This window comes from Eucalyptus grandis, chromosome 5, assembly GCF_016545825.1.
Source record: "Eucalyptus grandis isolate ANBG69807.140 chromosome 5, ASM1654582v1, whole genome shotgun sequence".
NCBI lineage: Eukaryota > Viridiplantae > Streptophyta > Magnoliopsida > Myrtales > Myrtaceae > Eucalyptus > Eucalyptus grandis.
The window spans coordinates 15,900,555-15,916,526 of NC_052616.1; the positions used below are offsets into that span (position 1 = coordinate 15,900,555).

Below are 15,972 nucleotides of genomic sequence, written 5' to 3' on the forward strand. Positions count from 1 at the left end.
AAGTAAATGGTGGAAAAGTTTCATTTGGAGGAAACAAAGAAAGGAAGTATTGTGGGATTTGGAACCGTGAAAATTGGAACTCTCACAATAAGTAATGTTTCCTTAGTGGAAGGACTCAATTACAATCTTCTCAGCATTAGTCAATTGTGTGATACTGGTTTCAAGATCTTCTTTCAAGAAGGAACATGTTCGAATCGGAAAGACTCTATTCAGTCTTTCATGGGTCGAAGACATGGAAATATCTATCTTCCGGATGTGAAACCAAATGAATCGCAATGCCTTATCTCAATTCAAGACGAAGCAAGCTTATGGCACAAAAGCTTGGTCATGTCAACATGAAGCAATTAGCCAAAATTTCTTCAAAACAGCTTGTTCGAAGACTACCTGCATTGCCATACCAAAAGACTCGATTCATGCACTCCATGTATTCTCGGGAAAGCAGGTAAGAAATTCTTTTAAGCCAATTAATTATGTCTCTACTAATCATGTACTACGCTTGCTGCATATGGATCTCTTCGGACCAACCGAACTCAAAGTATTGGGGTAAGAAGTATTGCCTAGTAATTGTTGATGATTACTCCCATTTTACTTGGGTATATTTCCTTGCAAGTAAGTCCGAAACCTTTTCGTATTTTGAAAAATTTGCTAAAATGGTTCAAAATGAAAAAGGATGTGTTATCTCTAGTATAAGAACAGATCATGGAGGTGAATTTGAAAATCAAGATTTTACAAAATTCTGTGATGAATCGGGCAAGCATGTGTTTTCCTCTCCATATACTCCTCAGCAAAATGGAGTTGTGGAAAGAAAGAACAGATCTCTTCAAGAAATGGCTAGAACTCTTTTAATTGAAAGTAAAATTTCTTCTCGATTTTGGGCTGAAGTCAATTTCAACAAAGATGTTATATCATCAATAGAGTCTTCTTAAGATCTATTCTTCGAAAACCCCTTATGAGTTATTCAAAGAAAGAAGCCTATTGTCTCATACTTTCATGTATTTGGTTGCAAATGTTTTATACTGAAAAATGCAAAAGATTGAGTTGGTAAGTTTGAAGAAAGATCAGATGAAGGTATCTTCCTTGGATACTCTACATCAAGCAAAGCCTTCAGAGTCTATAACAAGAAGAGCCGGTCGTGGAGGAGTCAATGAATGTCAAATTTCAAGACTCAACACAAGATGAATCAAGTCGACTCATCAAGAAGAGTCTCAACCCGCTCCTGCATCTTCCAAAGCTTACAACTCAAGAAGCATCTCGGACTGAAAACCAGAATAAGGATGTTCGTGAAGATTCAATCAAAGAGAGATCATCAATCGACAAATCAACAAGTAATTGGAAGCATAAGTCCAGTCATCCCAAAGATCTTATAATTGGCGAAATAAATGAAGGAATTCACACCAGATCCAAAAGGCGAGAAGAGTCTAGTGCCGTGGCACTCGTTTCTGAAATTGAACCAAAGAGCATAGAAGAAGCTTTATCTGATGAAAGCTGGATTGAAGCTATGCAAGAAGAGCTCGATAGTTCAAAGATAAATGATGTATGGGAATTGACATCCAAACCAAAAGGTAAAACTGTTATTGGAGCTAAATGGGTTTTCGAAACAAGATGAACGAAAGGAAAAGTCGTACAAATAAAGCAAGACTCGTGGCCAAGGGATATACGCAAGAAGAAGGAATAGACTATGATGAGACTTACGCTCCAAAGTGGCAAGGTTAGAAGCTATTCGACTATTACTTGCGCTTGCTTGTTATAAGAATTTCATGTTATTCCAAATGGACGTCAAAAACGCCTTCTTAAATGGATTTATCCATGATGAAGTTTATGTGGAACAACCACCAGGGTTTGAAGACCCAAAGAAGCCGACTCGGTTTCGACCGAAAAAGGCTTTGTATGGTTTAAAGCAAGCACCTCGGGCTTGGTACGACATTAAGTAAGTTCCTAATACAAAATGGTTTTGTCAAAGGTAAAGTAGATACGACTTTATTTATCAAGAAGGAAAACAAAAGTTTCTTACTTGTTCAAATATATGTGGATGATATTATTTTGGATCCTCTAATGAAAGTCTTTGCAAGAAATTTTCAAAGTCTATGTGATGAGTTTGAAATGAGTATGATGGGAGAGTTAACATTCTTTCTTGGTCTTCAAGTAAAACAATTGAAGGAAGGAACTTTTGTTTATCAAGAAAAATATGTTAATGATCTTGTCAAAAGGTTTGACCGGAAAAGTGCAAAAGGTCGACATACCAATGTCAAGTTCTTTAAAGATGGACAAAGATGAAGAAGGGAAGAAAGTTGATCAAAAGCCAGTACAGAGCATTATTGGATCACTTCTTTATCTTACCGCCTCTAGACCTGATATTTTGTTGAGTGTTTGCATCGGTGCTAGGTTTCAATCGATCCTAGAGAATCTCATCTCGGTCTTTGAAACGCATCATTAAATACGTTGCTTCATCATCAAGCATCGGTCTTTGGTATCCTAAGAAGGGAGACTTTAATCTTCCGGGGATATTCGACGCGATCGGCCGGTTGCGAGTTGATAGAAAGAGCACTTCAGAACTTGCCGCTGCTTGGAAGCGGGGATGTCTTTGGTTTTCAAGGAAACAAAGCACCGTGTCTCTTTCAACAACGAAGCAGTATGTAGCTCTTGGAAGCATTGTTCGCAAATTCTATGGATAAAACAACAGCTAAGAGATTTTGAAATTGAAGACTCATGCACGGAGATTAATTGCGACAACACCAGTGCTATCAACCTCACCAAAATCCAATTCTCCACTCAAGAGCAAAGCATATAGAGATTCGACATCACTTTATTAGAGATCATGTTCAAAATGGAGATGTTTCAATTCAATTTGTTGACTCAAAGAATCAACTGGCCGATATACTCACAAAGCCTTTGGAGAAAAATCAATTTGAGTCTATACGGTCCAGACTCAACATTTTGAGGTATGAGGATATCAAAGTCTAAAGACTTTCGACTCGAGCTAACAAGACTTTATCTACTCGTCTTGGCTCGACCTTCGAGACCGTAAGTCTTTCTCCTCCAATCTTATCTTGAAAAGGTACGATCATCGAGGCTATGTTTAAATTGTTGCTATATTTAATTAACGTAAATATTGCATCGATTCATTTTCAAAAGGGAAGTTATTTTTGAAATAACTATTTTTGCGGATAAAGACAGTTATTTTGAAAAGGCATATTTTTATTTCCTTTGTGATGGTTCGTTTACTCTTCTTTTAACTGATTGTGCACTTGTCGATTTCTCTTCACTTTTCTATTCACTTTTCTCTCAAAAACCCTAGAAAGCATCGATCCTCAATTCCCGTTTGTCTTCTTCGCTCAATCTTCAAAAAGTTGTCATCTTTTCTAGGAAAGTCAAGCAAGGAATCTTCCAAACACCGAGAAAGATGTCATCTTCACGAAAGTCCTCAAGAATCGCAAGGGGGACCACAGAGAATGAGTGAGGGGCCTACGCACTTTGATCTTACTAAAGATGAAGTTACTCCGTATCGTAAGAACCGAGCCCACAACATTCTCAGCGGCGTCATTCTCCATCTAGTCCTCAAGGCGTTGTTCATCAGCATCAAGAAGAAATCATCGAGGATGCAAACCCCGTAAGAGTTCAAAAGCCCGCTTTTATTTACAAGCTATATCATGCCTTAAAAGGAATTCGTACTCCTTTGAACTATGTTGATGAGTTTCTTAGAGACAAAGGATATAAGAACGAATATATCTTTCGCGAAAAATGGAAAGTTTGGGAATCGCTCGTAAAGGGGTGGCCGAGGAAACCCTTGCGAATATCCCACGTGATCCTCGTGATGGGGACCGAATCAGATGGGAATGACGATGACAATCTGTTCGGTCTATTTCAACCGAAAATGGGTATTGCGGCTGAAATTCAAGGAAAATGGGAGATTTGTTCATATCAAAGGAACAAAAGGATCTCGTACTCAAATTGCTGAAGCGTGGGGTAATAAAACCCTAGGAGTGTGGACTTTGATTTTCTGGATGCTTTGAAAGTGAACTTGAGGGAAAAGTTCAGTTATCTTCAACTTGAAAAGTTTTGCTCGACTCAACCGAGGCTTATGCCGAATTGACGTGCATATTTCTATTCAAATCTTAGCTTTTGGATGCGAATAGATTCTCCTTCAGCGTTCAAGAACAAGACTATGTTGTGGATATGAATATGCTGGCAGATGTGTTAGAAGTTGAGAGAGGCAGATATCAACCAATCAAAGTTTCCATTGCTCGGGCCACACTTGAACTGGTGAAGGACAGGAGAACAGATGAGAAGATCACCTACTCACGGATGAATGCATTCAACATCTTGCTTCACAAGATTGTGATCAATTGCCTTCGGCCGAAATCAACTTCCAAAACTGATGTTTCAAGCTCTGAGGCAAAGTTGATGTATGCCATCCTCTCGTGGAAAGAAGTTTTCTCTCCCTCATACCGTTATGTTTCACATGTATAGAGCAAAGTGATGAAGGACGAGATGTCAACTCCCTTACCCAAGCCTTGTTACGAAGTTATTCGACATCTGAATATTCAGCCTCCGCAAATCTTTTGTGTTCGATCATGCGATCATATGGTGGTAGGACTGAAAATGGTGACCAAAATGCGTCCGAAGGAACCGAGCAAGGAATTGGAGAAATTCAAGGAGAAGACTCGCCAAATCTCATCAATTCTCTTCGCCGCTAAGAGAAAAGGGAAGGAGCCCATGGCCGCTTCATCAAAGAGAAGAAGAGCTCTCCTCGTTGAGGATGAAGATGATGACGAAGACATCACCATCTCTGCAATGGCTTTGAAGAATTTAGGTCGTCCTGTTCCACAGAAAGAAGCAGAGGAGAAGGAAGAAGAAGAAAGAGAAGCAGAGGAGAAGGAAGAAGAAGAAAGAGAAGCAGAGCAAGAAGCAGAGAAAGAAAGACCTGAAGAAGAAAGAAGAGAAGAAGGAGAACCTGAGGAAATCTCTTCTCCACCTGTAGGCATGGAAACAGGGGGAGATCAGGAGAAAGGAGTGACGTCTTCATATCCTGATGCAAGTGAAGGAGCGGGCCGCTCGCCCGCACCCGTAAGATGTTTATGCATCTCGCTTTCCCGAAGAAGGTCATGAAGTGTCATCGCCAAATCTGCAAGATTATGCTGATCTACCATCTTTTGCAGATCGAGCCAAGCAAGTACTCGACCGATAATGGAGCAGATTTTCGCAAATCATGGATATTCTCTTGAGATGAAAGGTCGATTTATGCCTTGGGATGCGAAGTTCAAAGTTTGAAGAATGAAAGTCAAGCTTCTTCCTGTTCATTGAATGATAAGATGCAAGCCCTCTCTATTCGAATCAGGCCAATGCCAAGAGTGAGGAGGTTGTACAGTGAAGGAAGACTTTAAAAGGCCGGAAGGCATCGTTCGCCTATGGAAGATTTCCAGCTTGTCCGCATTCCCAAGACTTCATCTCATCCTTTTTAAATGATGACAAAAAGGGGGAGAGATGCATGATTTGATCAAAAACTTTCAATCATTTTTTAACCGTTTGTTGGATTGTGTTGTTGTTTAACCGCTTTTTGACAGACTTTGACTTTGTTTTGTGTCCTGGATGAGAACCGAACTAGACTTGGACTTGACTCGCTTCTATTAACAAGTATTGATATCTTATGGATGGTTTTATTATATACTAGACTAACCTATTTTCTGTGGTTGCATTCTAGTGTTAATCTTTTAGCCATTCATCTCTATAAGATATGCATATGTGTTTGAGAAATGTTTTGCGGGTCAAAGTTATCCAAATCTGCAGAAGGTTTTGTCACCATCAAAAAGGGGGAGATTGTTGGAGAAATCTTCGTGAAGTGTTTTGAAGTTGACAAAACGTTTTCATTAGTCTAGTCCGAAGGTCTCGGACTCGTTGGTTAAAGTCTGAAGACTTCCGGACAGCTAGACTCAAGACTCAAAGTCTATCCTCATTGACATGTCTCTAATCCGTTGAAGAAAGGTTATCCAGAATGGATGTTTTGTTCAGATTTAACCTTATCATCTGAGAAGATCTCGTGGTTGGAGAAGACGTATAAGAATCCTTTGATTGATCAAGATTGATTCAATGACTGAAGATTCGATGATTGTCTAAATATTATTGGAAGGTTCTACTTATGGAAACCGAGATCCTGATTGTATGGGTGAACAAGATTGATGGGCTATCAACACGTTCCTTTAATAGCTCGAACAATCTTCCTAATTGATTCCGTCCAACGGGTAGATTGGAGGAATTCCTTTGGTAAGTGCCAACGGGTATGATGGCATAAAGGAGTATATAAGGAAGACGTTCTTAGTTGTTCGAGGTGTGCGCGATAGAAGAATTCCAAAGTCCGAAGCTCCTATTTGTTTAGATAAATCCTTTGAGCGAATACTTGTATACAAAAGAGAGTCTATATTTGTGAGAGACCTTGAGGAGGTGTGGTAAAACATCTACACTGTGGAATCAAGGCAAAGCTGTGCTGTAACTTCTCTTTTGATCATAGTGAAATCCAGCCGGTGGGCTATCAGTGCGGAAGAGTGGACGTAGGCTTGAAATAAGCCGAACCACTATAAATCCTGTGTTCAATTTTCTCTTCCTCACTCTCTCTACCTCAATCGTATTTCATTTTGTTAATTAAGAGAGAATTTACTTTCTATCATATGTTAAGAATCGCTTCCGTATATCGATAAATTGTTTAGGCACCTATTCACCCCCCTCTAGGTACTCATACTAGCAATATCAATATTGACTTGTCGGTTCAAAGTTATGGTAATCCCACTCGTATTTTAGCTTGATTCAGTCGTTTGAAAGGCATGTGTATGCTTTTTAATCAATCCTAGGTGATGATGCCATACGAACACACTTGTTGAAGATTTTTTTTTTCAGAAGTATGGTTTCATTGAGAGGCAAACATTGCATGTTCTTTGATTCATTCATCTCTCTCTCTCCTATCGGGAATCATATTAAAAGAACATGAAAAGGTTAGCGAATCTTTGCCAAATACGTAGGTTCTAAAATTTACTGGTGTTCTCAATTTCCAGGATTGGTTGTTTTTTTTTTTCCAGATTGATTGTAGCAAGATTGACCAGTTGAATTGCTTTCAAGAAAAGTGGACGTGAAAACTTGCATTGGATGAACTACTAAAGATCATACCATTGAGAGATCGATGATAAGGAAGATATTAAAAGAGTGTCTCTAGATACTTGGGGGTGCATGATAACCAAAATTTTTGTTCTAGACCTGTTTTTGGAAGAGAAATCCGTTTGATAAACCTATTCCGTTTTTCTATTTTTGGAATAGATTTATATTCCAGAAATAGGTTTGGAAGAGAAATCAAAAGTAGAAAAAATCTACTTCTCTATTTCTAAAACAGAAATCAGAAATAATTTATCCCACAAACCCTAATTTCGGTTACTATCATCTCCTTTACGACGTCTTGCCTCCTCCTCCTCCTCCACCGGTCGCCACCCGTCGCCACCCGCCACCGCCGCCACCGGCCACCGGCTGCTGCTGCCGCCGGTCGCCGATCGCCACCGCCACTGGTTGTCGCCATCGCCAGTTGCCGCCGTCGACCGCCAGCCGGCGACCTAGAAAGGAAGAAATTTTATGTCGTTATCAAACGAATTTCTATTTTTAGAGTAGAAATTTGGTGACATTATCAAACAGTTATTTTTGCTTAGAAACTCTTCTAGAAATAGAAATAAAAAAATCTATTTTTGTTTCAGAAACTATTTCTGGAACAGAATGGTTGTCATGCACACCTTTGTTTAATAAGTCTATGGAATATGCAATGTTTACTATTTGAATTAAGTGATTTTGTTAACTGAGTAATTCGCTTGTTTTCAAACATCTTACAAAGCATTTGTCTCTACATGTAATTAGGTTAACTAGTATGCCGGAGGTATGAACTTTCCTAGAGTACCGAGAGCTTTAATAAATTTGAAGTTACTCATATTATCTAAAAAAATATATATGATACGAAGATTCATTACTATCGTGAATCCGTATTGTTATTGGTTGAATTGGGGGGAAACATCATTGATACAGGCAACTAGCAATCCTAACGTGACGTGACCACACCATAGATTAAGAGATCTGAATTCAATATGACACGAGGATAACGAGCAAGTGATGACAATTTAGTAAGGTAGAGAAAAAGAAGAAGATTGGAGCAAGGAGAAACTTAGGGTCCGTTCGTTTCGCGGAAAATAGACTAATTCCAGAAAATATTTTCCCCGAAAGTCATTTTTCAGGAAAATGACAATATTTTCCTAGATTCAACTAAAACCTGAAAATGTTTCAGTGTTCGGGTAAAATCTGAAAATGTTTCGGAAAATGTTTTCCGGTGTACTTAGACTCGTCACTCCCCAAATACACAGTAGCCTTCGCCACATCTTCTTCCTGTAGACTCACCCCCTTCCAAGTTAGAATACACTCGGACTCCTGTACTCTCGTCGATTTTGAAGAACTCCTTCGTCAATGGCGCTAAAATGAAATGAGGCAAGACACAGTTCATGCAAATTCCATATTGCCTGAGCTTCGTGGCCACGTTCCTCGTGAGCCCCATGACGGCGTGCTTGGAGCTGGTGTACGTGTGGGACGCGACCCCGCCCACGCTCGAGCTGACGCTATCGACATTGATGATGCCTCCTCTCCGAGACGGCATCATGGCTCGAGCAGCGTGCTTGGTCCCTAAGAAGACGCCCGTCAAGTTCACGCTGATCCCCAACTCTTTCTCACTAAAATTGTTAAATTGCGTGAGCAGTGAACGAATTCTTAGAAGACTTTCTGGTATGTTCAAAATGAGGTGTGCCTAGTAATCCAGAGCAAACCAAGAAAGAGAAATCTGAGTAAAAGCTCCACTGAACTCCTCTAATCAAACAAGAGGAAATAAAAAAGAGAGGGGAAAACCTCACATTATGTCTAATGATATGACAAAATACCATAACTTGCTCCATAATAGAAACATTTACAAGAACGTAATAAGTTACTTGCACCAAGTACCTTACAAAAACATCTTATACCAAATCTTGAGAGGAAGGCGACAGCTACAAACTACCCATTATCCCACAAAAACAAACAAACGCAGCTGAAAATGTTCTTACATCTTGAGAAGAAATCTTGAGCCAGCTCAGAGGAGTCCTCTGTAGAGCAGAAGATGAAATACCCTTACTGCCAAGTATCAAGAAAACCCACAAAGGAGGGACAACCAGAAACAAAAACAGAGTTAGCAAAAGTTGCTAATGGAATGCAAACACAAGAGCACGTACTGAAAATAAAGGCAAAAAGTAAGCATTCAAAAATCCTACAAACCAAATGGGACTGAAAACAAAAAGTCGAAAAGTAAGTCGAGAAAGTGACTCGGTGGATGTCTTTTCTTTTGTCAACAGGGAATGTGATCAATATCACTAGATTTCAGTCTCTTCAAACAATAAAAACAACAACCAGGCCACTCATATGGCTAATAGTCGAAAAGTTGATATTCCAAATGCTATAATCGCCTTTCGTTGGTTAAAAAAGAGCTATGCTCAAACTTCCAGTGGGCAGCCATAGTGAAAAGAATGATCAAACAATACTAAACAAAAGTGTAGAAGAAGTGTTTATGAGTATAGAATCATGAAGCTGTAATCTCATTAAATAGCATGTGATTCCTATAACTGGCACACGCTCCGTAACTCTTATCACTCCCTAGACACACACAGAACACCGCTGGACCACTAGCACAGCACCTATTTTTAAAGGCGAAATTTTTTGGGTCAATTGCCAAATTGCCTAAAACAATGGCATGTAATGATAATTGCAGCACATAGAGAAGCTATTTCTTCTCAGAGAGCATCGAATCGATTTCCGGGGAAAGGTGACTCGCCCAGTAAACCTCTGCAGGGACGTGCGTCGCCATGCTTAGGTAACCGACCATGAGTCCCATCATCAAGCAGCCCAAACGGCGAAAGAGAACAAGGGAGAACTAGAACTTCAAAGCTACAAAAATCAACATGATACGACAACGAGGTCCACAATGAAGAAAGGATCATCACCAAAAAAAAAAAAAAAACAACGCATATTCACTGAAGCTCCAAGCGAATGAGGAAAAGGCTGATGATCCTAGACAAAATTAGCGGACATTCCCGAATGAGAGGCATATGCATCCCGAAGACACAATCTGCTCCTGTCCAGACACCATCATCTATGCACCTCCCGACAACACAATCTCGAAAATCCAGAAAAAACGGTACGCATCACTGTCCAGAGATGTCCCGCGCATTTAGGAAACACCTGGGCAGGCGTGGCTCAGACCACAATCACCACCGAGATCAAAGAACAACACAACAGCAAAATCACATCCGCAAACAATTTATGCAACATGAGTAAATCGAGAATCCGAAACATTCGAGCAAATGAAAGAAGTGAAAACAAAGTAGAGACACAAAATCAAACGTCGGCGATTCACGCGGCCGGCCGAGGGAAACCATCCGGTGGCCGAAGCGAGAGGCGCGACTGATCGCGGATATTCTTTGCTTTCGGCGAGGGGAAACCATCTGAGGTGAGTGTGCAACTCAGTAGAGTTCGTTGATTGCGTGATGAGGGGATGCTCCAAAGGAGGAGGAGATGAGATCAGAGAAACCCTAGGGAAAGAAGCGCACCAGAGTCCATGCGTAAGGAAAATGATTTCCTCTTTTAAAAAATGGGAAATCATTTTCCACAGTGTTACAAAGGAATTTTCCGTTGACCGGAAAATGTTTTCTTTGAACGTCTATTTTCTGCTCACCCGAACACCGGAAATCTCGAAAAATATTTTCCCGGAAGTTATTTTCCATGAAACAAACGGACTCTTATTGGGGGATGTGCTGGCTTTTGCATCTCATTAATCACAAAATCCAAAGCTTTCGACAATTTTTTTTTTTGCCGATACTAAATACCAAATCGGATTTTACTATCCAATCTAGGCCTTATGAGAGATAACAAAATGATTCCTTAAGAAATTTCTTAGCATGCCAAAGTACAATACAAGTCCTTATGCATGAGGCTACGAGATGTTAATTTAAATCTAACCATCGATGCGCTTTGATTTTTATCTTAAATTACTCAAAACTTTTGCAATATATAATTATTGACACTTTGCATGTAATTTATCTTATAATTTGTTAAGACGTGAATAATGTTCACATTGCGATGGGGATCCTATTTTAATGGGAACTTGATGAGTCGATCCGCCTACACGTCTTGCTTTTACTGCTATATTGGGAGTTACTCCACGTATTGCTTGACGTAAAACGGATAGTGGATTTGTTTCTATCTTTTGTTGATTCTTTTTCATGGCTCGATAGATAATTTGATAAGCCAATGATTTTTTTCCGTGTTTTAGAATACGGTTAACCAACATGTTAATTGATCTTTACAGTGCTTTCTCTATCAATTAGATCCTTTATCCATAGAATAAAGTATCTAGGCATATCTATTTCTTCATATTTTGACTTCTATGAAGTTCCTTTCTTTTCCATGCCTTCCAGCTACTTTATCACCCACTTTGATTTCACGTTTCCGTAAAATATAGACACAAATAGTTTCTGGATTATAATTCAAACCCCTTTTTTTCTAGATCCATCTCACATCAATAACTCTACCCCTACCACCTATAGGTAGTTTTAGACAAGTTTCCTTTGAAGTGGATAATATTCACATTGCGATGGGGAAAATCTTCTTTCTCGAAGAAGTGAAATTATTTGGCTCATAATCTTGAGTGAGTCCATTTTATTGATACTATCTGTTCTGATAATATGAGTACGACACCTATGGGTATTACTTATCTTCATGCACCAGTGGTTTTTCAACAGAGACAACATCTATGGGCAAATCTGCGGCACCTCAGCCATCTACATACTCTACCCTGGCTGTGTATAGGCGATTTTAATGAAATCTTACATCACTGAGAGAAAGTGGGAAAACGATCACTTGAGCAATATCGGTTGCACTCCTTTAGAGAATTATTACATGACTGTGCTTTGATGGATCTTGAGACTAAGGGCTGTGCCTATACTTAGGTGAACAATAGGAGTGGTGAGGAAGTTGTTAAGGAAAGAATTGATCGAGCTTTGTGCACTATGGACTGGCGATTAACCTTTCCGGAAGCTGAAGTTCATGCTTTACCTACCTTAGGGTCTGATCATTGTCCACTAATCTTAAATACTGAGCTCAAATCGTAAGGAGGAGGAAGAAGTTTACCTTTGAATCTTATTGGCTTTAAGATGCCGAATGCCATAGGGTGGTTTTAGACGCTTGGTCATCGAATCAATTAATTCCTCCACCATCTCTCGAAGCTTCGAATGACAACTATAGCAACGGCCCGATGGAGCAACTTGAAGTTTACTACTAGTCATCATCAAATAAATAATTTGTAGTAGCAACTTCAATATTACATCAATCAACTCGTTTGCAATTATAACAAAGATCAGATTAATTCGCTAAAGGAACAAATTCAAAATATATGGTTACAGGAAGAGCACTACTGGGCGATGTGTTCTAGGATCAACTAGATGCGATGGAGAGACAGAAACACCAAATTCTTTCATGCCACTACAATTCAAAGGCGGAAAAAAAATACAATCAGCATGTTGAAAGACATAAATGAGCAGTGGATACGAGAGCCAGCTCAGGTGAGGAACATGACACTTACTTTCTTTCAAAATCTTTATACTTCCGTTGGACAGCAAGACTATGGACCTACTTTAATGCAATGTCCTCGAGTAGTGACAGCCGAAATGGATACACAATTAACAGCTGAAGTTACACGGGAGGAAGTAAAGAAAGCGATATTTCAATTGGGAGCCATCAAAGCACCAGGACCTGATGGTTTGAATGGTCTTTTTTTATCATGGTCATTGGGATATTATAAAAGATGATGTGTTTAAATCAGTGCAAAAAAATTTCATTACTGGAGTGATGCCTGTTGAGGTTAACCGAACAGCAATTTGTTTGATCCCTAAAGTACCCAGCCCGAAGAGGTTAGATCAATTTCGACCTATCAGCTTATGTAATTTTATCTATAAGATTATCTCAAAAGTCCTAGCGAATCGATTGAAATCTTGCCTACTCGAGTTGATTCCCACAGAGCAGAGTGCTTTTGTATCAGGGCGACAACTACAAGATAATATATTGATAGTTCAAGAGGTACTACATCAGTTCAAAATTCGCACTAGAAAGAAAAAATTTCAAATGATCCTAAAGCTGGATATGAAGAAAGTCTATGATAGGGTTGGATGGGATTTTTTGGAAGCCTATCTTCGTCAAATTGGTTTTCAAGATCGATGGGTGCTTTGGCTAATGCAATGTGTAATGACAACTTCTCTCAGTGTTAAGCTCAATGGTGAACTCCTACCTTATTTTAAACCATCACGGGGACTTAGACAGGGCGACCCTCTCTCACCTTACTTATTCATCCTTGTGGCAAATATGCTATCCATCCTCATCCAGCAAGCTGTCGACATGGGCCATTTACGGGGTCTTAAACTTAACAGGTGGTGTCCTACTCTATCATATTTATTTTTTGCTGATGATGCTATATTTTTCCTAGATGGTAGAACCCGAGAATGTCAAAATTTTGCAAACATCCTTAACTAGTATTGTCTAGCCACATGACAAGAGATTAACCGGAATAAATTAGGTTTGTTCCTAAGTAAAAACTGCCTCGACTCTCTTAAGATAAATATGGCTAGCGAATTAAGGGTGCCACTTCTAGACAAAACATGCAAGTATCTCGGCATTCCTTTTGATTGGGGATCATCCAAGAAAGACATGTTTGCTTGGATCCTAGGATGCGTAAATGCTAAATTAGAGGGGTGGAAAGAAAACCTGATTTCCAAAGGTGGGAAGGAGATTCTATTAAAATTGGTGGTTCAGGCTTTATGCAGTATGCAATGTTGATATTTAAGGTTCCTGTATCTATATGCAAGGCTGTTGAACAAAAAAATAGCTAGGTTCTGGTGGCAAAACAACAGCAACAAGCCTGGGATTCATTGGAAGAGATGGGACCTTCTGAAAGAGAGGAAAGACAATGGAGGACTAGGTTTCAGAGACTTACTAACTTTTAATAAAGCTCTTCTGGGAAAGCAAGCTTGGCGACTCTTTCAAAACCCATTATCTTTGTGGAGTAGATTTTTTAAAGCTTTATATTTCCAATCTACAAACTTCTGGCATGCTAATAAGGGGTTTAGACCGTCATGGGGTTGGCAGAGCATTTTGTTAGGCAAAGATTCTATTCTCAAGAAACTTTGTTGGTTAGTAGGTAATGGCCAAAAGATAAGAGTCAAAGAAGACAATTGGTTACCTATGGGAATCCTAGGCGGCCCAGCTCCTAGAGAGGAACCTCACATAGTAGCAGGGTTTATTATCCCATAACATAATGAGTGGAATGTCCAGCTTCTTAACCTTTCATTTGAGGAGCACACTATTAAAGAAATACTAAATATTAAGTTGTGGCCAGCATCTACTAAGGACAAACTTTTATGGACAGGAACAGAAGATGGCCAGTATACAATCAAGAGTGCCTATAATGTCATCAAGTAAACAGAATAAAAAAAAAAAAAATTTCTTGCACTTCCTCTTCCTACCATACACCTAGAAAATTATGGCAATAGATATGGAAAACCAAAATAGCCCCAAAGATATGCACTTTTCTCTGGTCCATTTGTCAAAACGCCTTACCTACCAAGGATAATCTATTCCGACGAAATATTACCCCTGACCCACTATGTACACTCTATTCTGCTCACTTACCTGAAACCACAGAGCATCTATTTTTGTTTTGCCCCTGGACCTAGTATATATAGAACCACCCCCAAACGCAGATCAACATCTCAGATTACAGCACACACTGCATCGACGCTTGGCTAGCTGATTTAATAGCACGGAAGGTGAATGTACTTGATTTTGAGACAATTGCAGCACTCTTATGGCAGATTTGGAAAGCCCGGAATCATTTTGTTTTTCGCCATCAACAAACCCACCCAAACCAGCTTGTTGAAACAGCTCTCGCTTTTGCTCAACTCCATCTTAGAACTCAGCAACAACAATCAAGTCAACATCCTTCGCCGAACCCTAATCATGCCTAGATACCACCGCAACAAGGCATCATCAAGATAAATATTGATGAAGCCTTTCCTATAGCCAATCAAATGGGCGCGATCGCCAATATTGCTCGAGATCATACGGGCCGACTGATCGAAGGCTTCACCCGGAGTGTTCCAGTGACATCTGCACTTGAAACGGAGATTCAAGCACTGCTATACACCCTCAAAGACCTCTCAAAACAAGGAAATACTTACTCTCACTTGTTGTTGGAGACCGATAGCCTCATTCTCGTTGAAGTCATCAACTATGACCGTCTGCCGCTGTGGGAATGCCGCGCCCTTTTCACCGAAACTGAAGCTGTTTTGTCCTATTTCCGAAACCTCAAGCTGCAACATTGAGGAAGATAAGCAAATGCCCTAGCCGACTGGGCCATGAAGGCCCACGGACGTGGATCCCTTTCACCAAATTGGGCTACTAATCCACCTCAAGTTATGCTAGATATGCTTTGTAATGAAGCCCTTCTAATGGGTTCTTCTTATTTCCCAGCTTGAATAGAAATATATCCTCTTTTCTGACAAAAAAAAAAAAAAAATCTTGAGTGAGTCTATGGTTGGTTGTGGGAGAACTTGCCTTCACAGATTTTCACAAATTGGATCGAAGAGGCAAAACATCATAATCTGGTTTTCGGCACAAATATGGGTACTATAGTTTCCAACTCATTAATTTTACAGTGAAAAAAATTAAGAAATGCATGCTACCATAAATATTAATTAATAAAATTTAGATATATGTTTTCCATAGAACACGATTAACATAAAATGCATAATAATTATTTTCTCAAGTTGATGAATATTAAATGCGTAGAAATTTAATTTTCAAACAAATGCATGTATAATGAAGACAAAAATA

At 39.5% G+C, this 15,972-nt stretch overlaps 1 protein-coding gene across 1 annotated transcript; it reads right to left on the reverse strand.

The window, feature by feature from the left end:
* Positions 1-8,359: 8,359 nt before the first annotated feature.
* Positions 8,360-15,458, reverse strand: LOC120293677 (momilactone A synthase-like). Its single transcript, XM_039313385.1, has 2 exons — positions 15,318-15,458; positions 8,360-8,812 (listed from the first exon to the last, which is right to left on the reverse strand). The coding sequence occupies exons 1-2, from the start codon at positions 15,456-15,458 to the stop codon at positions 8,360-8,362; spliced, it is 594 nt and encodes a 197-aa protein (XP_039169319.1).
* Positions 15,459-15,972: the final 514 nt, after the last annotated feature.

What these genes read in the sequence shown, in the direction of transcription:
- LOC120293677 (XM_039313385.1), bottom strand. Translation starts at nt 15,458, where the DNA reads ATGTTGCAGCTTGAGGTTTCGGAAATAGGACAAAACAGCTTCAGTTTC. An exon ending in GTCTCCAACAACAAGTGAGA is followed by an intron (nt 8,813 to 15,317) that starts GTAAGTATTTCC and finishes CTGGATTACTAG; the next exon opens with GCACACCTCATTTTGAACAT.